The following is a 23,632-nucleotide window of genomic DNA, read 5'->3' as shown; positions in this document are numbered from 1 at the left end:
AGAGTTTCTCACTTGATATAGATGTTCCACTTCTATCACTTCCATTCCATCTTTTATAACCTTTTGTCTCATAAATTACCTTCGTTTTATATAGCTCTTATATAAGTGTTAGTACTTTGTATTGATTATAATTATATTTTTATGTTTCTTTTAATGATTATACCTCATCTCTATATGTTGGACTATAACAATAATAAAGCTTTATAATTTGCTGTATGGGAAATTGTAATGAAGAGAGTAAGTGGTAAATAGAATGAATCAATGAAATGAATAAGGAATTACTTTATGTAATACTTACAAAAATAGTAAATAAAATGTTCTGAAATTTTACACACATACACACAAATACACTGAGTATTGGGATAATTAACTAAGCATATGGAGATCCAGGTTCTAGTTTTCTGGACGAAAAATGGTAATATGATTTGTCTGAAAAAAATGAATGTTTATTAAAATAAAATGGCTGTGCATAGGAGCATATATCTGCCCACTTGTTCTATAAAAATGAGAGCTGGGTATGTTGTAACAGTAAACTGAATGAACTGAATAGGAAACAAGGAGGGATGCAGGTTAAGAATGAATAAATGAATGTGGATTGAACACAGAAATGAGTAACCAATATTAAATGAGTTTGTTGAGGTAATTGGCCTTGTACAGAAAATGAATGAGGATTCTGTTAGAAAGCAATATAAAGGAAGAATGATTAGGTTGAGAGGTTGATGAAGTGCAAGAGATAAGAATTGTGAACAACAAAAGGCAATGTGTATAGTGTTGTCTGGGCATAGTAGAACCAAGAATAGTTTGTAAGGAAAGAAAAATATAGAAGAGAACAGAAGATGGTATAAGTGTAAAACAAATTCAGTCATTTCATTTTCCATTATTTCTTACTTTTCTGTTTTTCACAATATTGTTGCTTGTCCTGAAAGGGTGTAACATGATAAATATGTATAAATAAATATAGTATAAATAAATATAGAATTAAGGTTGTCTCTGGACAGATTGTGAACAGATTTCGTTGTCAATATCACAACTGAGATTGCAGTCACATTATACAAAAATCTACTTCTTCCCTACTCCCATTTTTCCTTTCAGCAGTCTAGTTTATGGTGAAAAGTATACCTAATTCTTTGTTGTCAAAGAATTGGGAATACAGAAATACTAGAATTTATTTAATCTACACAGAATCATAAAGGAGCCATCAAGGTCATCAAGTTCAACTTGGTTTCTATTGGTCCACCCCAAAATATCTTAGTTATAGGCATCAATTATTGATCTTTAAGTCTCAAGGATATATTTGTCTATGAGCTTTTACTCCTTATTCTAATTTATACTTTTGCTTTTGGGCACAAAGTGCTTTCAGGCCTTAGTATAACTTCAGCTAAAATATGCATAGACCACAGAAAAGTAGACAGTACTTAAGTACAGTTATTTACTTTTTGGTCAGGTCTTGTTCTGCTGTATCTAAAACCAGATCCAATATTATCAGACTGTTGAGAATAGCTAAGATTGTTATTATTTTCTGCATTAACAAAATATGTGAAAAATACTTTCCAAATATTAAATCACAAACAAATTTATCACATTTATAAAAGCCAGAGAAAGTTGTCCACTGTTTATTCTACATTGGTACACACAAGAATTATTGATAATTGTGAAATGTGAAATGTGTTGTCATTTCTTAATCAACCAATTTCCATTGCTTTGTTTCCAAATTCCATCCAAGTTGTTAAAATTACAGGTCCAATGTTACTTTCAAAGAGGAGAAATGAGCATTCATATGTACTGCAAATATCAATTTTTCCAAACATAGTTCATAGATTTTCAAAAGGTCCTTTATAAACTATTTAAATCTTTTAAAGTTCATCCCTAGAGAAAAAGAAATAATTGACTTTTATTACATCACACAATAATTCTCTCTTCCTAAAACCTAATGCTAATATTTGGCTATGAATGAAAAAATACTACCAAAGGTGGCTGTTTAGTATTATATAAATACTGAAGTTTTTGAGTAGTAAATTAATACTAAATCATGCTTTCCAGTTTTGGATTGAACAAATAATTGTGATTAGAGCATAAATAAGGAAGAACGGGCAAAGCATTGTTTTATTTTTTTTCCAACTACTAAATTTATTTTACCATTGTTAATTTTAATTCAAAGAAGTTCATAGGAATGCTTGTTAAATCTTGGGGTTACAATATTCATAATAAAACCCTTTAGAACATCAATATTAAACTGAAGTATATGTAAATACACACTTATAAATACACCTGCTATCCAGTCACATGCATGTTTTTGGGAAAGCAAGTTCCATGAAGCTAAAATACGGTAGAATTTAACTTGCAGTTTGCACGTATTCATAGCATTAAATGTTGGAAAATTAAAACTGTTAACATATCAGAAAGATAAGAGAGATTTTGAAATCATTCTCATTTGGAGTAAAATGTTTGAACAGTGGTTTTGGCAAAATTATGAGCTCAAACTCTATTTGAGATTTTGTTTTCTAAGATTTCATTGCTTGTCTGCTTAAGGGGAGATAATTCTAGTTTCTATAGTGGTTTTGTTAGATTCCATTCTCGTATTAATATCTTTACTTTGCCTAACAAAAGCCAATTGGGACACCAATTCACTAGTCTGGTAACTTTACAAAAGAAAAAAATGTTTTAATATTTTACTGAGGCCACTGTTTTTCTCTGTCTGTCAGAGGAACATATATCACACCCATCAGACGCGTTTCCACAATCTGGCCATCCATCGTTTTGTCAAATTGCATCATAACCTGGTTTCCATTTTCTGGCCCTACTGGCAAAATCAGTCGTCCTCCAGGTTTCAGTTCATTCAGCAACTGATAATACACAAAAAAATACCAGCAAACATGGTAAGGCAAATTAAAGACAAAAAAAATTAAGCTAAACAATGAGCATCCTAGGAAATATAGTGAAAATAAAGTATTTCTTGAGAATGGGAACATTGCCATTTATTTTTAACTCAACTTGTTCTACGTACTTAATTCCTGAAAGATTCTATGGCAGATATCTAGCAAAATACAGTTTGTTTTGGTAAAACATGAAAGTTTAAATCTCATAATGTAAGGAAAGAAATATCAAAAGCCTCTATATTTGAAGTATTCTTCTGAGTTTATATTATTCAGGGCTAATCTTCCAATATGGGTTACAGTTCCACAGCATTTTTGGAATGCTGGAAAACAAGATTATTGTTTACTGAACGGAACTGAGATGGATGTGTATCCTACCTCCACTGGCACAGTGGGTGCAGCTGCACCAACATGGATGGCATCATATGGGGCGTCTTCGGGATATCCATTCCTACCATCCCCAACTGTGGAGAGAGAATGTAGACAATGAAGGTTTATAAGCAGAACAAAATGATTTTTCTCATTCACAATCCATTTTCTATTAAACTCACAGGTGACATTAAATTAGTGTCTAGTTTAAATTACAGAAACTCTATATGTAATACAAAAACACAAGAACAACAGAGCGAAATGACAGTTAAATAACAAGATATATGCAACCTAATTAATCGTCAGGGTCAGGCCTCATAAACACAGTTTTCTTGAAAAAAAGAGGATCTATTTTGAAGTAGAAATATCACACTATGGATATCACTAGAGAAAAGGTTTCATTCAGTAGTTCAGTATTATAATTTAGTCTCTTATTTTCCAGTTAGAAGGAGCTTTAAGAAAGACCCAATAAAGAACTTCTGGGTAAATTGAAAAAAAGTCATATGGGAAGCAGTGAGTATCAAAACATCCAGATTGTCCTATTTACCATAAAAAGAATTATTATATAGAGATAATTCTTTAGGCAACTCAGCCCTGTAGCTTTGAAAAATATATTTTAAGAATTATCTTTCTAGAATGCTTTCTCTACTGTTGAAAACAGCAAGCACCTATCAAACACCTTTAGAGTGCTCCATGGCTTAGAACCTGGGTATTTACGAGACCACCTTCTGCCACCGATAGCCTCCCACCGACCAGTACGCTCCCACAAATATATTTTAAGAATTATCTTTCTAGAATGCTTTCTCTACTGTTGAAAACAGCAAGCACCTATCAAGCACCTTTAGAGCGCTCCATGGTTTAGGTATTTACGAGACCGCCTTCTGCCACCGATAGCCTTCCACCGACCAGTACGCTCCCACAGAGGGGCTCCTCAGGGTGCTGTCAATCAAACAATGCCGACTGGCGGCCCCCAGAGGGAGAGCCTTCTCTGTGGGGGCACCTACCCTCTGGAATGAGCTGCCCCCGGAGATACGGCGGATCCCGGATCTACACACCTTTCGCCGTGCCCTAAAGACGTTTTTATTCCAACAAACCGGGCTGGCCTAACTCTTTTAAATTGTTTTAATTTCTAAACTGTTTAATTATGGGTTTTAATACAGGGGTGCTTTTAATTGTGGGCCCAATTAATTTAATCGGATTTTAATACTGTTTTTAAATTTTGTGTTTCTTGTGTTTTATCTGTTGGCTGTTCACCGCCCCGACTCCTTCGGGAAAAGGGCGGTATATAAATATAAACAATAAATAAATAAAACCAGAATTGGTACCACAGCAACAAAATAGATAACTTACCTAAAAGTTTCATTCGTCCAGAACTAAGTAAGTTTGGATCATCTTTTCTGACGTTCCTAAGGGATTCATGAACCAATTCTTCTATGTGCTCAATACCTATTGCCTTGCCCGTGGGGCCCACCTATAAAAGAATTTATGTATAGTTCAAACTCTATTACTACTTCAAATTCATTATTTTAGAAAAAATGGAATTAATTCCTTATGAGTTTAGTAAAGATCCATGAATTCTAAATAGAATTTTAGAATTTTTTAACGTTGCTTATGTAATTGGAAGTTATACTCACAAGCAATTTATTTGCAACTATCTCAGACTTGCATCTCGTTTCCAGTTCCAATGTGAGGGGAAAAAATGTGTAATTTGTATAAATCTGACCTCAAAGCTAAATTCCACCATATTCAGTAGAACTCACTTTTGGTTTATCTCTTTGCAGTGCTAAAAATTATATTGCCAGAAACTAGTGGAATAATTATAGAATGTTCAGTATGGGGTTTTGTCCACACACAGAGAGATGCAAATCAATTTTTTGTGTTTTCCATTTAACTTTTCAGAGTTTAAGTTTTGTAACAGCCAGACAGCAGATATGTCAAGTTGACAGAATACTAACTAGAAAAAACATTCATCTGTAGCAAGAAGAGTGATTTTTTTTTTTGCTAAAAATGCTTTTTGCTTACCATTCTAGCAAAACAAGCAGTAAGATAGCCACTTCCTGATCCTACATCTAATGCCTTTGCTCCTTCCACTAGCTGATCCTTCAGTAGCTCAAGAGCGTGAGCATGCTGTAGAAACAAGCATTATACATAACATTACACATTTTCTACATAACTTATTTTCACAGTTTTTAGCTCAGTCCTGTCTTGAGTGAGATGTATTGAATGACTATTTCCATTACATCAAACCACCAACATGCTGGGCTGAGAAAGGAAAAGGTTGCAGTCCAATATATTTGCATGGCACTAAGATGGAAATAACAATTCTTTTTTACTATATTCTAATGCCATTTTTCTTTCAGGCAAAAAGAGAAACAAGTTAATTCTTACCAATCGAGTCCCAGCAGACTGATTTCTGTAGCATAGGTATACAGGTAGTCCTTACAACACTTCATTTATTGATCATTCAAAGTTACCAAAGCACTGAAAAAGTGACTTATGATTATTTTTCACAATTATGACCATTGCAGCAGTCCCATGATCAAAATTCTTGGCAATGCTAGAGTAAGCTGCATGGAAATAAACTGATTATTCAAAGCTATAAACCTTTACATTGCTGGTCTCTCTGCTTTATTGAGTAAGTATCTTTCAATGCAAGAATGTCTTCATATTCTCTTTAATATAATATAAAAATGTGTCTTACCATGTGAGGTGCACTGATAGTAGCCTTGTATCCTGAAATAAAACCATCAATAAGGTGGGGTTTTCTCCATGCTAAGAACCATCATCCAAGCAACATTACAAACCCTTCATTTTCTCAATCCTTCCAAGCAATTAAAAGTGTAAGATGGTGAGCAACCTATTAGTGCAGGCAGGTATTAGTTTTTAAGGAGGTAAGGGCTGTAAAGGGCAGGATTTTTGTTTTTGTTTTCTCAGGCTTTTCACTGAATCATATTTAGGGACTTTTTAAAAACCCTTTGAAGCCCAATCTAAGGTACACAATACCATTATATGATTTTCATCTCAAACTCGCAGATAATAATGCCACTGAACTTTAGATCTTTCAGAAACAATTCTGAAGCTGCCCAAAGTTGATTCAGTAAGTATGGACACTCCTGAATTAAGATGCTTGTTTAAAGTCTTCATATTAATTTATGTTCTGGAGGTGATCACTTGATTGTTAAAATTTACAAAATGTTAAAGATGAATCTGGAAGATGAATACTTTGAAGATTGTATGGTAAAATGGGCAAAAAGTTTATGTATAACATATCTCTAGATAAATGGGAGAATGTATAGACTAATGGACTAAAATTTACAATAAATTATAGCTTGAAAGACATTTTTTATAAAATGATGTATCATTGGTATTTAACCCCAGATAGACTAGCGAAAATGTATAAAGGGACTTCTAATAAGTGCTGGAAATGTAGTCAAAATCCAGGCTCATTTTATCATATGTGGTGGTCTTGCAAATATATGAAAACATACTGGACAAGTATAACAATGACAATGTAGAAAATATTTAAGATACAAATATTAATGAAACCTGAAGCTTTTCTTTTAAGTATTATGGACAAGCCAATTGAACAACAATTCTTTCACATGATTACAGCTGCAAGGATTGTACTTGCCAAGCACTGGAAGAAAAGGGGATGACAACTATTGAAGAATGGATTTAAAATTGACTCAATTAGCAGAGATGGTGAAATTAACTGCTTTGATCAGCGATAGCAATAGCACTTCGACTTGTATACCACTTCACAGTGCTTTATAGCCTTCTCTAAGCGGTTTACAAAGTCAGCATATTGTCCCCAACAATCTGGGTCCTCATTTTACCGACCTTGGAAGGATGGAAGGCTGAGTCAACCTTGAGCCGGTGAGGACTGAACCTCTGGCAGTCAGTAGAATTAGTCTGGAATACAGCATTCTAACCAATGTGCCACCACAGCTACAATAATAAACTATAAAGAGACTGGAAACTTTGTGGACTTTCTGCACACTAAAAACAGTAACAGTTAATACAATGATTTGAAGATTAGTGTAATGTTTAGTTTACTCTGTTGACCGCTTTTTCTTCTTTTTTCTTTTATCTACATATATTTGTAAAAGGGGAGAAGAATTTACTGTTTTTTCTTTTTTTTCAACATCCAACTGGGGTGGATTCTATGTGTTAAACATTAAATTTATTTGATATTTGGATCACCCTTTTCTCTTTTTTTATACACCATTTTTTTCTTTTTTGTTGTTTAGTGCTGGACATACGTTTTTGTTTTATTTTGTTTTTCTGTTTTCTGTTTTGTATTTTATTTTTTATGATAAAACAAAGTAAGTATACTTAATAAAAAAAGTCTTCATATTACCTTTATTACCTGTAGAATAGTTTGAATGAAACCATGCTTTTTAATGGCCTGGGACAGACATGAGGTTCCAAGCATGAAAACAACACATAATGTGGTCTCTAATACTGTAAATGGAACATTTCTTTCTTAACTGACAATAGTCTGCAATCTTACCAATTGACTGAGGAGAATCCATATATGGAAAATAATTGGTATAGTGGGCTCTATCGGTAGCCAGCATCGCAGCCTGAACACGTTGGGATTTAATCACACCATTTCCTACAGGAATAGAGAAATGAATACAAGTTATTATACAGTATAAAACTCAAGTCTGTCCCAAAATGGAGACCAGCTCAGGGCAACTACAGGTCAGATATAGATCATATTCCTTGGTATATATCTTGTATTAGATTTTACAAAACTGAATTATCTTAAGTTATAAATCAACATAATTTATTTTCTTAATTTCTTAGCTTCTTAACATCCATCAACTAGATACTAAGGAATATGATCTATATCTGAAATCCAGTACCCTACAAATATTACAATTCAGCCTCAGATTTTTTCTCTATTTCATATTAGAACTAGCATAAAATTATTTTCTGTGTAGTCCTTAGATAACTGGAATTCATCACAAAACATAGTAACAATTTTCAGCTGGGATCTTTTAACCCTAATTAAATGTCAATGGATAATACAGTTATAAGTTGCATATAACATTATTCATATCATCGTCTTACATATTATCTTCAACATTAATTATTTGGAAATATAGAAAGGCATCCCATCACCATCTATCTGGCCACTGTAAAGCAAAATAGGAAGCCTTTTTGCCTAATATAGTTTCATGGCGGGAAAGAATCATACACCTTAGAATGGAAGGGGTGGATTGTCTACCACTTAACTCCCTGTAGTCCAGGGTGTCAAACTGGATTTCATTGAGGGCCACATCAGGGTTGTGTTTGACCTTGGAAGGGGAGTAGGGGGGGGTATGGCCACCTTGATGTCGTGTCAGGGCACCTGTGGCCCTCCTGAGCTGTTTTTTCTGGCAGAGGGTTGCAGGAGGCTGTCCCAGCCGAAAATGGAGATTGGGAGCCCGTTTTCGCTGGCAGAGGCACTGCTGGCCGATCCTTCACTATTTCCAGGGTGGTCCCACGGGCTAGATCTAAGCACCCTGCGGGTCAGATGTGGCCTGCAGGCCTTGAGTTTGACACCCCTGCTTTAGTCTATTTAAGATTTCAGTGTTGTGTTGTTCCATTTGATATAATTGTTAAAAGAGATTTTTAATTGTCAAATTTACCATGCCACTAGAATTGTTAATTATGAAAAATGTCCAGGTACTTCAGCAGTGTTTTAGATGTCTGTCTTAACTGCTGTTTGTACTCACTATAAAGATTGTTGATCAGTTCAGCATGTGTCGTCCCAGTTGAAGTCCAAGCCATGGTTCTTGTCGGCAGCAGTCCCATGAGCAAAGCAGAAAAAGGCAGCAAATGGCTCATTGCACATAAATGTTTCCAATCCTTCCTAGCCAGTCACAGTGGGTTTTTAAAAAAAGGAAGCAAAAGATGTTTAAATAAAACTTTGTAGAAACAAAATCCTACATCAACCAGAAAGCAGACAAGATTAAGAATAGATGCCCAGAGGCATACCTAAATAGAAAACACATTTAGTGCTAAAGTTCAAAGTAAGCAGAGTTTTTCACATTGCCAGAGGGAGGCTGGAAATGAATTTAGAAGCTTGTTCACTTGTAATCCTTTGGTTGGTCATAACGTAAGAATCCAAATCTGAATTTTGGAATTCGCATCATTATAATAAAAGATCTTTAGCACCATTCCACTACAGCAGGTATTATGCAGTTTTATAAATGCAAACTTAGCTATTTTTATGCCAAGCAGCTCTGGAAGATAATTTGAAAGTTCTAGCTTTCAACACACAGATCCCTCCCCAAAATTATTCTGTCTTTATGCAGAAAGAATTCAGTTGCCTTTCAGCCTCAGCTTCCAAACTCTGCTTAAATTATTTGATCTGCTTTTTAGAAGCCAAATTCCTGCCGGTACCCATCTCATGACAAAAACGCGAGCTGTTCTCGGTTTTCCTCCAACACAGCAGAGGACTTCCAGGGCGACTCTTCTCCACAACGTTCCCTCTCCAGGAAACTTCCATCTGCTGCCTTTGACGGTATTCTTTTAGGCCAAACTTAGCCACTTTGACTTGGATGGACTTCAACTCCCAGAATCCCCCAGCCATCCAGGGGGAATTCTGGGAATTAATTAAAAAAAATCCACCCATTTTAAAGTTTACCCAGTTTGGGGCACGCTGCTTCAGGCCTTCCTCCTGCATGAAAAAGCTACACGATTTTAGCACAGCCAATTCAAAAACTATATGCTGAATTCGAAGCTGTGCTTCTCCTGCCCACGATTCACTCAACTAAGCTAGTCCTCTGCTTTCACACCGCACAATGACGCAGACTAGCCCTTCGCTAGTGGGTTCATAGCGGTCAGGACCTCTCAAAGCACCCGCCACCACCAAGTGACAGGGAGGATTCCTCTGTGCAAACGAAGTAAACCTACCCTTTCCACATCCCCACCCTTTCCAGTCCGTTACACAACACTAGAAAGGAGAAGAGGCAGAAAGCAAAGGTTCGTATCCCGGGAATTCCAGAAAACGCAGTTAACGCAAACGCCCTTAGGAATGCCCGGTTTCAAAATGTCGCCTGGAGGAGGAGGAGAGGCTTCATTACTTTAAAGAGATAGATTAAAGAGATGACGTTTGCCACTTCCGTTGCTCTTGGCAGGCCGCCATATGCGGGCTGAGGGCTCTTGAAGCAAAAACAAACGTCGTTGAAGCTCCTTCGCGAGTTTAAAGACTCACTTTTTCTGCGACATAATTCTGGTCTTTTCCTCCCCTCCGTATTTCTCCCTGGATGAATACGCTTTCTTCTTACCTACGGGAATAACGCTTGGATTTAATGTCTCTCCCAACTTCCTTTGAGGTCTGTTTTTCCAGCACTCCTGCCCCGCACATGGGCGACGCCACAACGGGCTATAACGGAACCGGAAGTTAAATAAAAATCCCAATTGACCGCGATCCATCTTTAATTCTTGGGGAATCGATGGTTTTTCTTACCTGCGTCCCCGTCCTCTTCGCCCATTGGCCAGCGCGGAGGCGAGAGGGACCCGCTCGCTCAGTGCCTTCTCTTGGCGGGGTTTGACTCGCGGCAGGTTTACGCACCCAGGTAGGAAGAGCCAGAGCTGCCAATCAGGGCGGGGGGAGGTGGAGGTGCAAGACCCATCGCGGTGCAGAACGGGAGGGATCCCTCCAGAGATCCCCTGGAAAGATCATTGTCGAAGGCCTTCCCTTTCTGTGTCTCGAGACTGGCGCATCAGTGCTATTTCGGCAATGCATCTCTCTTGGTAGGTGGGGCAAGCGGTGTATCTGTATCATGTTTGTTTGTTTTTTTAAATTGCCCAAGTCATTCAGGGTTTTAATTTTCAAAGCCATTTTTTTTTTCTTTAAAAAGCTAAAAGGCTTTTATAGCAATACTTTCTCCAGGATAGCCATACAGTCTCCAGCTTTTTCTGGATCGCAACGCTCGGAATTCCCGCTCAGTAGGTTTGGGATTTTTGAATGGCTAAACGCATCTGGAGGACAGTAGCTTGGAAATTAGGAAAAACCTCAACCCTGTAGGAGTGAATTGCACAGCAGAACCAAATCCCAGAGGGAGGTGGTGCAACTCCTCTTCTTGGGAAGGTTCAGGTGGGTTAATGCAGCCATCTGCTGGGGCTCTTCAAATTGGATTTCTGCATGGAACAGCAGATGAATTCGATGTTTAAAGGGTCCCTTCCAATTTTATGGCAGCAATGTCATTGAGTGCTCCAAACTTTCTTAAATTTTCAGTTGAAAGCATTTAACAGCTTGCCATAATTCATAAATATACGTTATTTAAATATTTTATAAGAAGCTGGCGTTTGATTTTGTCACAGTCTATGATACCTACAATTACAGTAGAGATTTGCCTTGGAAGCCTCTGGTGCAGTGGTTCTCAACCTTAGCAACTTTAAGATGTGTGGACTGGGGAATGCTGGTTCATACGCTAACTGGACAGTTCTGCAACTGAGGTCCACACAAGTTGTTGTGGTTTATAAACACTGCTCTGGTGCTATGCCCAGAGATGATATATTAGGATAAATGTAGATGCATATCGATTTAAAGTTCAGATTGAATCTGTAAATTGCACTGTGAGGGCCATGCCAGCATTCTTTGCAGTTTTGGAGTTGACATTTTCCAGATTGCACTTTGTAATTCTTCCTTTTTTCAGAGAAAGTCATTATTTAAACTTTTAAGTGTATTTTTAAATTATCATTTTTCCTCCAATGAATGTACAGATTACTTTCTGGCTGTTCCTCATCTAGGTAATGGTCAGCTATTATTATTTTTATTATTACTATTATTGATCATCGCACAGTCAGCCAGATGTTCAGACTGGGTTTGGCATTTTTGCCTACCTATTGAGTCCTTACCAAGGACCTGGGATAGGCAAATATAGATGTTTGATGATGTTACAGATATCATCGCAGGATGGAAGCTGTTCCAAGTAAAGCCACCTTCTGCAATTGACTGATGGCAAAATTGTCAATGCCTATGATGTTCAAGTGGTGCTCCAGTTGTTTTGGGATTGCACCCAAAGTGCCTATTACTATTGGTACTATCCAGAAGTGGGCTTCACATACTGTAGTAACTGGTTCGCCCAGCACTGGAAATGTGAGCGCATGAAAAAGTTGAATCTTTTTCTGTAGAAAATTCCCTGAGCATTTTGATTATAAACACTAGGAAAAAAGGAAAAGTCGGCAAAGTTTTGTATGTTCTACATCAGATAATTTGACACCAAGAATTTTAAATGGGTAGAGTTTTGAGAAAATTTAAACATCTGCTTTTTAAAAAAAAGTTAATCTTCTTGTGGTCCCAAAGTAAAAAAAAAAAAGGATATATGTCAATATGATGTTACATACCAGGTAACTCACACATCATTTTCTTTTCTTTTTTTCAGAATTGCTGCATCATGATCATGACTGAAACTGTTGATTCTCTAGTTATGGTTTCTAGCCAGGACCTCTGGACTGAAATCTGTTCATCTCTGCCACATCCAGATCAGAATGAAGAGACCAATAATACATTTGCAGATTCCTTTGCAGATTCTTATGTTCACATGATGGAGAATCAGATGGAAGTAACAGGCCCCTCTCTGCAAGTGAATGAGAAGCCCTGGGTACCATTGAAAGATTCAGAGCTCTACTTGGCATCTTTAGGTCAGTATTGAAGTATTTTCTAATCTAGGTTTATTCACAGGAGTTGATACTTTCTTCAACCTGGATGTGCAAGATTTTGAATCCTATAATTCCAATTACAGATAACGATATTATTGGGAGGATCATAGAGAATTGTGAATCTACCCATTTGACACATATTGTCTATAATTGTAAAGCCGTGTTTTTCAAACTTGGCAATTTAAAACAGGTGTGGACTAGAATTTCCCAGCCAGCATTCTGAGTGAGGAATTCTGGGAGCTAAAATGCACACATCGTTTAAAGTTGTCAAGCTATAAAAAATACTGCTTTGAAGGATTATGGTCAAAGTCTTTAAGACTGATACAGATGCACTTTTTAAACAGTACATCTGTGAGGTTCATCAGTTGCATAAGTGATTATTGTACTTCCACATTTTTGGGGGGATATTGTCCCATAGTCTGTGACATCAGAAAGATTCCCATTTTATTTTTAAGATTTGTGACACTAAGGTATATCGTATCTTCCTACCTGAGATTTTTCAGAGATGCAAATGAAAAATCACTGCCTATTTTATCTAATTTGGTTTTTTAATTAAACTTTATGAGAAATATAACTGAAATGATCATCTTTTTCAATAATTTACGTGTTGAAAAAAAAGAAATCTAATCTATCAGCCAATTATCTTCTTAATGCGGATGAAATTCCTAAAGAATATAAAGATTTCTATTCCACTTTTTTCCTGCCTGTTGTGCATCAGTGGTGGGTTGCTATCGGTTCTCCCTGGTTCGAGAGAGCCGGTAGTGGAAATCTTGATAGGAGAGCGAACCGGTTCTCTTCGAACCTCAGCTGGGCTCTCCCCCCCCGCCCCCGCGCTATACCTATCTTTATTTCTTTTGTTTTTATCTCAGCTGTAAGGCACAGCAGAGTGGATTGCCATGCCTCAGCTGTTTATGCACACAGCGATCACGCGCAAAGCGCGTGTGTTACCGGTGGTAAAACTGGTTAAAACCCACCACTGCTGTGCATGTAATCATGCCCGTTTTCTCATGTGAAATATTTGTAGGAATAATCATGAGCCATGATCCATTAAGGAGAGTAAAACCCTTTCTTCTTTAAATATAAATGCCACTTCGGTGCACAGGTTTCTCAAAGTATATTCTGATTTAGATTTGAGGCAGTAAAAGAAAAATGTTAAAACAATGGCTTGGTCCATGCTGATATTTTTTTATCCAGTCCCCAACTAAATAAAGCTCTGACATGAAGCTTTGACATTAAAAGGATCTGTCAGAGTATATACACACTGTTAACATGGTTACAATTTATACAAAACCTCAAGAGTTGAACTGAACATTGCTTGCTTTAACCTGCCCACTGGTTTTCATTTCTCTACAGGCTGTATTATTCCTTTATTAGTTTGTTTCTTTCCTCAGAGAGAAGATTAATGAGAATAAAGGGTCTGTCTCAGGAAGTGACATCCAAAGATATCCTGCATACACTTTCTCAAGCTAAGAAAGAAAGTTGGGACAGGTTTCTGCAGGAGAAGTCTGAATCTGACTTTTATATGGAGGGAACGGATTCTGATGAGAGGTAATGCTTGTATAATAAATATTTTATACATAACACCACTTTTAAATATTTGTCTTGTAGAAATTACAGGTATTATGGGAGAAAGGATATTCTGGGGCATTTATTTATACTGTAGGGGCTTCTGATACACCTAAGGATGTTTTTAGTGATAAAAGTCAGTTTAGAAGGAACGCCAATTGAATTCAGCAAATATGTCTTACTTTCTTACTTATCCCAACCAAAAACGTCTTTCCATTCTCCACATGTGCAAGATTGGGACTAATATTTGTAGCTAATCTGGTGAAAAGATGGTATGTGTTTTGGATACTTTGTGAGTAAGATGCCATTAAATCAAGCTTGATTTCTAGTGACACTGGACAAATACCATCTCAACAGGTCTCTGTGTAACCTGTAGTTGTACTAAAGATGTTCCTGTAAGATTTTTTAAAAATCCTCTATCTACGTTATCTGTAATCTTCCCCTTCTATTTTCCTTCAAATCAAAGCATTTTATTTCGTTCATTGCCTGCTTGTAACACAGGTACCAAGGATTAAAGTTTCTGCTTGCTGTTCATTAATTTGAAATGACTAGCAAGTGATTGATTGGTTCTTCTTGCAGTCCAGCATCCTTTTAATTATGGATTACAAATCTGTAATTCAAAGCTACCTTCTTGCTTTCATTTTTTTCTCAATGCTCAATTACTGGAAAACCTTTGAAAAAATTGTTGTTTTAACTCGGGATGACTCATCCTTGGCAATGTGAAGATGTGTGGACTTCAACTTCTAGAATTCTCCAATCAGCCTCAACATCTAAAAATTGCTAAGGTTGAGGAATACTGTTTTAACTATTCTGAGGTTTGTTTTCAAAATATCCTTATACTTCATTAACTGGGTAAGTGCTGTTGCCTTTCCATGTAGGGTTAGTTTCCTCCTTTTTTCCAGTTTCAAGATTCCAGTTTCTCAGCACATACAGTACATGGTATTCTGCACTTCTTCTAAAGGTCTTCTTTTTTAAAATAATAACTTTTATATCCACTTACTGTATTTTTTGGAGTATAAGACGCACCTTAGTTTTTGGGGAGGAAAATAAGAAAAAAGCTGATTGGTGGGTAGATCGGCCTCCCGGAATACCCCCAATCAGTTGTTTCCAGAGGTGAATTTTAGCAACAGGTTTGTTGGTTGTGAGCTCTGTGCCTTGCTTTTTTTGTTTTGTTTTGTTTTGTTTTTCTGCCTCTGAAACTTCTGAAACTCTATTTCAGAAAAAACTTTTTTTTCTGCCTCTGAAAGCCTCCGAAACAGAGCTTCAGAAGAAAAGCCTCTGTTTGGAGGCTTTTTTTCTGAAGCTTCTTTCAGAGGCTTTTATTCTGAAGGACTATCTTATTATTCTATTTTTATTTTTATTATTCATATTTCTATGCCGCCCACTCTCCGAGGACTCTGGGCGGCTTACACCAAAGACAGTATACTAAATAGCATATTGCCCCCAACAATCTGGGTCCTCATTTTACCCACCTTGGAAGGATGGAAGGCTGAGTCAATCTCGAGCCGGTGAGATTTGATGTGCTGATCTGCTGAACTAGCAGTCACCTGAAGTAGCTGCAGTACTGCACTCTAACCACTGCGCCACCTCAGTGGTTATCTGTACTCTGTTCAATCTCCTTTCTTTGGTATTGGTATGTAGATAAACCTTTTCTGATCTGTTAGTCATTGTGTCATTCTCCAGATTTGTTAGCATAGTTTGGTTAGAACCTTTACTGATTCTTCTTTTGTTGCTTGCCATATTATTTTAGATAAAAGCCTTTCAGAGACTTTTTTTCTGAAGCTTCTTTCAGAGGCTTCTTTCAGCCTCTGAAATCTCTGTTTGGGAGGCTGGGCAGGGCTACATTCGGAGTAGAAGACACACCCAGATTTTCACTCTCTTTTTTTGGGGAAAAAGGTGCGGCTTATACTCCAAAAAATATGGTGCATATAGCTATATATTTCTATTTACATATTATACAAAAACACACATCCCTGTTTCTCCTACCTCATTCAATTCCCCCCCCCCAAGCTTTCCTGAATACATTGCTTGCTTTTCTATGTTTCTGACTCTTTTTGACTGCTTTTCCTTACTGCTCTTTCTCAGTTCAACTAGGTTGATATTTCTTCTTTTCAGTTTTGGTTAGAAGCCTGGCTAGCATTTTCAAAGCCAGTGAGACTGCACTAGCATGTGATAACAAAAAACTGATTTATTTTATTGCACCCTTTTCTTTTTTCTGTATGGGTTTGGAATAATGCCCCTGAACTAGTGAATAATAAATTAGAACATGCATATTGGGTAAAACCTGCACATTTTCAAGTTGCAGTTTATATCTTGAAGCTTTTGTTCAGGAAAATTGAAATAAGGAGCAAGCTGTTACCTTCTAGTTTGCAAAAACTCAGTTCTATCATTTCTCTTTGATTTTGCTAAGCAATTACTGTGCCCCTGTTACCTGGGAAATCTGGTTTCAAAAGTGAATGTTTTCTTCTTCACTTTTCTACCGACTTGTTAAATTAGAGTCCTACGAGAGAAGTATCTTGATTTGACTCTTTGACATTTTGTATACTTCTTTGAATATTCATGGCAGAAACATTATTTAAATAAGAAACTAAGTTGTCATTATCCGTGTGTGTCTGTGTGTGTGTGTGTGTGTGTGTGTGTACAATCTGCTATGGATTCCATAGGGAGCAAATGTCAGGACTCTGCTCCCATGAGACTTTGCAACAGCATAAAAACATTAGATTTAAGCAAAATCTTGATAATGTTTGTCAGGTCTCAGTGCTTGTCTAGTTTCTAGTGTTTGTCTTGCTTTAATTAAAAGTCTATAAACCACAGTGTTTAAAAAAGACATATCCTACTGGAAATTGCATCCAAGCAGTGGTTTCTTTTTTTCACCCTTTTCGTTTGAAAATTACATTTAAAGCCTTGCATGGGTAAAATGTATGCATCACCACCCTCTGGGAAAAAAATGTTTGCCAGACCAGACTCCTGTCCTAATAGTATAAATCATAAAAGAGCTTGGATTTTACTGCCACTAAGGAGAATCTTCAAGGGAGCCATCTCTCTCTAAAGGAAGAGAGAAAGAGAAAGAGAAAGATAAGCTTGCTTTCAAGTACAGAAAAGAGAAATTTTGACAAGTGAAGAAAGAAAAGAGATGGCTAGGAACAAAGCCAAGGCAGTACTAGTTGTGAATAGATGCTAACTTGTAGTTACAGATCAGAATGCTTATCTTTCATGCCTTTGGGCAACTGAGCCCATCATATTCTTCCTAATCCCTTTCTTTACATCTTCTGTTTTTAAGTTGTAGGATTGATCTGAAAGCAGTTTAGTCTGAGGTTTTTGGAATCTACTTTGAGAGTCCCTTCAGCTTAAGAAAAGCGCTTTAAATAATGTTAGCTATATTTAAATGTTTGCTGCATTTCTTGTTGGCTATTGACAATAGCCAGTGGCAACAGACAGACAGTGCAGTATCAATTTAATCTTCATTCAGTTGAGACTGATTGTCAAATAAATTGTGCTTGTATTTGTAGTTTCAAGATTCAGCTACAGATTTTTTGGTTCTTGTTCAATAAAAGTGTCAACACAGTGTGCATCAGCTGTAAAAAAAAAAAAAAAGGCCAACAGCCTGTTAGCGATAATAAGAAATGCTATTGAAAAATAGAGATGCTAATATCATAATGCCTATGTATGAATCAATAATGTGCATTTGGAATGTTGTGTGAAGTTCTGGTTACTACATCTCGAAAAAAAATATAGAGAAGTTAGAGAAGGTTCAGAGGATGGTATCTAAGACAATCAAAAGGCTGGAGCAGCTGCCCACTAAGGAAAAGTTGTGACATTTATGGCTTTTAGTCTAGAAAGGCTGCAAATGTTGAGTTGTGCAAAATTATTCATGGTGTGGATAAAGTAGGAAAGGACAAGCTGTTTTCCCTTTCCAAAAATACTAGAAACAAAGGTCACCTAATGAAATTGAATCCTGGAAGGATCAGAACATTACTCAATGTGTAATTAAACTTTGGAATACTCCTCCAAAAAATATGATGCTGGCTACTATCTTGGCAGGTTCCAAACAAAGAGTTGGACCAATTCATGGAAATCATGGGTTTCCATGGCTACTAGCCTTGAGGCAGGGGAGATGCTTCTGAAGGCCATCTGCTGGAAGTCTGGAAGACTTCCTTATGCAGTTGGTTGGTCACTGTGAAGATAGACTGCTGGACTAAACGGGCCAGGGGTGTTAACCAGCAAGCCACTGTTTATTTTATTAAGCTTCACAGACCATCAAAATATCTAAAGAAATGATCTTTAGCTAATTTAGAAAGTTTCTAAAGAGGTTCAGGACTCCCTCTTTTCATCAGCAGACTAGCTCTCTAAAAACTGAAAATAATGAGTACTGCACAGATTTCCTGTGGAGGTAAAAACCAGAAAAACAGATCAATTTTGATCAAACCAAGAGTGGTAGAAAAAAAAACATCCAGAAGAAAATTCACCAATGCTTCCCTATGGAGAAATACAGTACTTACTCAATAGTTTGGAATGCTATTTATTGTTCCATTCTTAACCCCTCTTATTCCTGGTCATATGACCCACAATTGTCCTGTTACAGTATTAAGGGATTGGGAAACTCCTAAAGCTATATTTTACGTGTTTTTCCTACTTTGTTTTATTTATTTACAATATTTGTTTGTTTGTTTGTTTGTTCAATTTATATGCTGCCCTCCTCCGAAGACTCAGGGCGGCTTACAATGCACTTATAGCAATAGCCTTCATTCTTTTGTATATACCTGCTTATTAGGGCTTTTGGGCCCCCATAAGCGGTGTTTCTACAAAGTCAGCTTATTGCCCACACAATCCGGGTCCTCAATTTACCTATGTCGGAAGGATGGAAGGCTGAGTCAACCTTGAGCCTGATGAGATTTGAACTCGCACTAATTGCAGGCAGCTGGCAGCTAAGTGCTACATAACAGCACTTAGTCCGCTGCACCACCAAGGCTCTTAATGCTACATTTATAGCCTTCCTATGTTCAAAAAAAATGTCAAGGCATTTAATGTCCTGCTTCTTGCTATTGCATTCTCATAATAACCCTGTGAACTAACTTGTGTTGAGGAACTGACCTAGTTCACGAAGTGATAATCTGCTTAATCATATTATTAGCTATGCTATGATTACTGAAGCTGGCATTGTGATAAGTCATTAACCATAGTTTCCAAACCATGATGGCTTAATTCCCATAATCTATCATGGTTCAGCATGACCAAATGGGGATTCTACTGGAATTTTCAGAGAAGGTATATTTCAGAAACACATTCCGCCCTTGCATACATGAATGAATAGTTTAATCATTGCCTGTTTCAGGGGTAATTAGTCTTTCTCAACTACAGGCTCATGTGAGGTTTGAAATGAACCTCATGGTTATATTCAGAAAATAACTGCCTTGGGAGATTTGCCTACTGACAAAAATGGTTGATATGGACAGTCACAAACCATCTTTTTCCAAAAAAGAAACTATCTTTCTATGATAACTAGGGTTCGTTGCCTTAGAAGAGTGAGGAAAATTCTCAGGGACAACTCTCACCCTGGTCACCACTTCTTTACCCTCCTACCATCGGGAAGGAGATATAGAAGTATAGCCAACTGCACAAACAGGCTGAAGAACAGTTTTTATCCATGGGCTGTCAGACTCCTGAATGAGAAATAACATCATAACTATGTAGTATGATGGACTGCAGGGCCGGTGCAGTATGTAACATGCTCACACTGGTGCAATAGGACTGGGTGTTTTGTTAATATGATTTATTGGACTAGGGATTTTCTGTCTTCACTGTGAATTGTATTGTGTTGGGGGGTGCACTGAGGGAGCTCAACCAATCTCATTATACATATGTTGTGCACTGACAATAAAGTTTTGAATTGAATTGAATTTGAATGATCTTTGTCAGACCCTGATCTGCTGAAGTATACTATTAATTCAATTTATTTATTAATTCAATTTGTATGCCGCCCCTCTCCGAAGACTCAGGGTGGCTCACAATGCATTTAAAACCATTATAAAAAACATTTAAAAATTAAAAACATTAAAACTCATTCACACCATTCATGGCCAGATCTCACCAGATCGCAAGAGCGAGATCAACGGCCCCAGGCCTGCCGGAAAAGCCAGGTCTTCACCGCTTTTCAGAAGGCCAATAGGGTAGGGGTGGTCCGGACCTCAGGAGGTAATTGGTTCCAGAGAGCTGGAGCAGCCACAGAGAAGGCCCTCCCCTGTGCGCCCGCCAGCTGGCATTGTTTAGCTGACAGGACCCGGAGGAGACCAACTCTATGGGATCTTACCGGTCGTTGGGAGTTATGCGGTAGAAAGTGGTCTAAAAGATACTCTGGCTCTGAGCCATGTAGGGTTTTAAAAGTAATAATCAACACCTTTAATTGTGACCGGAGATCTATACTAGCAAGTTAATTGTAGTTTTGCTTGCTTGTTTTTAAAAATAGGTGCAGGAAGCCTGATGTACTAATTTAAAGTCCTTTATTGGTGCCTACAGGCACCATATTGTCTACGCCTGTCTTATTTATTTACTGTGAACTGCTCTTTTAACCTTTCTCTTCTGCTTCTTCTCAGTACTTTGGAATACTTGAAACGTTGGCTACAACCAGAGAAGGTGGCAGTCAGCAGTGAGGAGATTCAGTATCTCATTCCCCTTGGAGCTCCTCCTGAGAAGCAAGAGGCTGGAGAAGATGAAGAAGAACCTACACCTGTAGAACAGTAAATGCAGTTGGATCTTGCCTCCCGCACAGATGTCTGTTGGCACTTTGGGTCAAAATACCAAAAGAAGGATAGAGTTTGATTGAAATAGACCATGTGGATTTTTCTTTCCACCAAAGTTTATAATGTACAGATTTTGATTTAAAGTCATATAACGTTGCAGATTGAAATTAATTGTGTGTAATTTGTTAAGACGACAAAACATGGTAGAATAACTCAATTTGGCCAACAAGCTTTAAATCCTCTTGCCTCAAATGCAGAGAAGATTTTGCACTTAAATGATCATCTATGGAAAAATTCTTAGCAATACTTGCCTCACAGAATATAATTTCCTCATTCAGAACTCTCCTGATTTACCCACGGGTATCTTTTTCTTAATTTGGGGGAAAAAAACCTCCGAAGACCTGTATCTTTTCCCCTGGGAAGTGAAAAATGTCTACCATCATTGTTTCTGGCTAAAGCTGAGCCACGCCACTCTAGTTTCATCCTTCGGTGGAATAAGCACTTCCTAGCAAAAATACAAGAAATGCTGGGTGAAAAAAAATTGTCCTATTTTGTGTAGCTTTTTTCTGTTATGGCTGTTTCTTTTTTTAATCATTCATTTCATCTAAGGATTGATCACCGTCTTTTCAAATGTTTTTTTTTTTTTTTTGTTGCTTTGGGCTAATAATTATTCACGCTTTTTCTTCCTCTTATTTCTTTGCTGCAAAAAGTAAAAGACAATGCATAATGAAGAAAAAAACCCCCAGAGCTGTCAGTTGAATGAAGAAGATAAAGTTTCATATAAGGGCAGAACAGAAATGCGAGTTTTTGTCGTAACCTTCCCATTTCACTTTTTTGGGGGGTGGGTGGGTGGGAAGACTGCTAGGAGGTAATTCTCCCATTCAATGCTACAGCATAGCTTTGGTCTTTCTACCTCCCCCATTTTTATCACCAAGCCTTTACAGTTTTTGCATCCAATACTTCTTATCATTGGTTTGCTGTCTACTATAGGCTGTTTTGAAGATTTTTTGAAAATGCGCTTTTTTTTTCTTTTCTGTTTCCATGGAAATTATCGTTAACAGCTGTTTATGGAAATATTTGAGGACAGCAACTATCTGAATTTCATTGTTTACCAATTGGCAAAGTTATGTAGTGAATTTCATTGTTTACCAATTGGCAAAGTTATGTAGTCAAATCTGAGAGGCTACATGCCACCTTGATGGATCTGAGAAAGGAGAAAAATAACTATTTTTTTAAAAAGAGTGCAACAATTACTTCCGTTGGTTTAGCTGTAAGACAGCACATAATTATATTGGGGAAGTAATATGATACTCCCACTAGGGGGGCGGGGGTTGCACTGAAATTCTCAACTGGAAGTTCTGATGTCTTTTAAATGCATGTCATTGTTATACCTTGTTTTACGAAACAGATCAGGAAATAAAAGTTCACCAAATGTATTAGACAAAATGTTGAAAACTTGAGAAGTTTACATATTATTTCTTTACTGAATTGATTTCAAATGTAGCCTAACTGGATTGTCTGAATCTGGTAATATAATATGAATAGTGGATTGTATAGTTTGATTTTGCTTTGTCTGTAATCTGAATATTGTTTACTTGTATAATTAAGACTATTTGAAAGTTGATTGTGATGTTTTCTGTCTCCATCCAGTGAAAATATATATCCTTGTGTAGATGAATTTGGGGTGAGTTGGTAAATATTTTAGAATACAGATGGCTCACAAAACTATTTCTCCACAGAGAAATAGGTGCATTTTGGCCGGTGGAAAAGAGCAAAAGTGAAGCATGTAAACATTTGTTTATGTTATTAATTAAAGAAAGAAACCCCAATCCGCACACTTTAAGAAAAACTCATCCTCTTTGCTAATGTCATTGTGTCCATATAGTTTATAGTTACCCAAAAATTGTGGGGTGATTGCCCTGGCTATTTAAGAATTGGTCTCATGTGCCAGTGTGCTGTGAATGCTGCAAACAGGTGCATGGGACCAATCCTTAGAGAAGAAGTTCCTTCTGGATATTTCTATGTGAATCCGATATTTAAATTGTTACTGTTTTCAGAAATTCTTGTGAGGCCAAATAATTTAGAGTTGTAAGATGGATACCGAAGCAGGAGAATGCTAAAGGTCCAGGTGTTGATGTAAAAAAGGCAGGTCAACCACAGGACAGTACCTGTGTTAGTTATGGGAAACTCACTGCTGCTTGAATTCGTGTGAACCAGCCAATGTTGAGCAGCTTACATGAATCAGAAACTGGCAAAGGAAAAAGGCACCCTGGCACCTTTGTGCTTCTTATTTCCATAATCAGAACATTACAGTAAAATGGAAATATCTCTGAATAATTATAAGGACGCTACTATAGGTGGCTTGTGTGAAGGACATTTGAAAACGCAAGCAAAAAAGGAATAGAACAAGTTGCTATGCCCCAA

The 23,632-nt window shown here is 37.1% G+C and overlaps 2 protein-coding genes across 7 annotated transcripts; one reads left to right on the top strand and one right to left on the bottom strand.

The window, feature by feature from the left end:
- Positions 1–1,582: 1,582 nt before the first annotated feature.
- LOC117665686 (protein-L-isoaspartate(D-aspartate) O-methyltransferase-like) lies at positions 1,583–10,826 on the bottom strand. 4 transcript variants are annotated; one of them, XM_034417852.3, is made up of 9 exons: positions 10,708–10,826; positions 10,453–10,525; positions 8,969–9,105; positions 7,756–7,860; positions 5,944–5,975; positions 5,265–5,369; positions 4,593–4,713; positions 3,252–3,337; positions 1,583–2,843 (listed from the first exon to the last, which is right to left on the bottom strand). In XM_034417852.3, exons 1-9 carry the CDS (start codon positions 10,730–10,732, stop codon positions 2,670–2,672), a joined length of 858 nt encoding a protein of 285 aa, XP_034273743.1. In that variant the 5' UTR covers positions 10,733–10,826; the 3' UTR covers positions 1,583–2,669. The 4 variants fall into 4 exon arrangements, with proteins under 4 accessions (XP_034273743.1, XP_087731834.1, XP_034273745.1 ...); XM_087875708.1 differs by lacking the exons at positions 10,453–10,525; positions 10,708–10,826 and adding an exon at positions 10,526–10,607; XM_034417854.3 differs by lacking the exons at positions 10,453–10,525; positions 10,708–10,826 and adding an exon at positions 10,152–10,345.
- CCDC32 (coiled-coil domain containing 32) lies at positions 10,672–22,886 on the top strand. Of its 3 annotated transcripts, none has more exons than XM_034417856.2 (4): positions 10,672–10,816; positions 12,629–12,887; positions 14,297–14,453; positions 21,062–22,886. In XM_034417856.2, the coding sequence occupies exons 2-4, from the start codon at positions 12,641–12,643 to the stop codon at positions 21,207–21,209; spliced, it is 552 nt and encodes a 183-aa protein (XP_034273747.1). In that variant the 5' UTR covers positions 10,672–10,816; positions 12,629–12,640; the 3' UTR covers positions 21,210–22,886. The 3 variants fall into 3 exon arrangements, with proteins under 3 accessions (XP_034273747.1, XP_034273748.1, XP_034273749.1); XM_034417858.2 differs by lacking the exon at positions 10,672–10,816 and adding an exon at positions 10,844–10,994; XM_034417857.2 differs by lacking the exon at positions 21,062–22,886 and having other exon boundaries at positions 10,675–10,816; positions 14,297–14,457.
- Positions 22,887–23,632: the final 746 nt, after the last annotated feature.

This window comes from Pantherophis guttatus, chromosome 1 (assembly GCF_059756535.1).
Source record: "Pantherophis guttatus breed Tessera chromosome 1, ASM5975653v1, whole genome shotgun sequence".
Lineage (NCBI taxonomy): Eukaryota > Metazoa > Chordata > Lepidosauria > Squamata > Colubridae > Pantherophis > Pantherophis guttatus.
The sequence above is the reverse complement of the archived record's forward strand: the minus strand, read 5'-3'. Positions and strand labels throughout refer to the sequence as shown.

Excerpts from the sequence above, each read along its gene's own strand:
- LOC117665686 (XM_034417852.3), bottom strand. The coding sequence starts at position 10,732 with ATGGGCGAAGAGGACGGGGACGCAG. Across the intron at positions 4,714-5,264 it reads CTGCTTGTTTTGCTAGAATG|GTGGGCCCCACGGGCAAGGC; the intron begins GTAAGCAAAAAG and ends ATTCTTTTATAG. Across the intron at positions 2,844-3,251 it reads CACCCACTGTGCCAGTGGAG|TTGCTGAATGAACTGAAACC; the intron begins GTAGGATACACA and ends GTGTATTATCAG.
- CCDC32 (XM_034417856.2), top strand. The coding sequence starts at position 12,641 with ATGATCATGACTGAAACTGTTGATTCTCTAGTTATGGTTTCTAGCCAG. Across the intron at positions 12,888-14,296 it reads GCTCTACTTGGCATCTTTAG|AGAGAAGATTAATGAGAATA; the intron begins GTCAGTATTGAA and ends TTCTTTCCTCAG. Across the intron at positions 14,454-21,061 it reads GGAACGGATTCTGATGAGAG|TACTTTGGAATACTTGAAAC; the intron begins GTAATGCTTGTA and ends GCTTCTTCTCAG.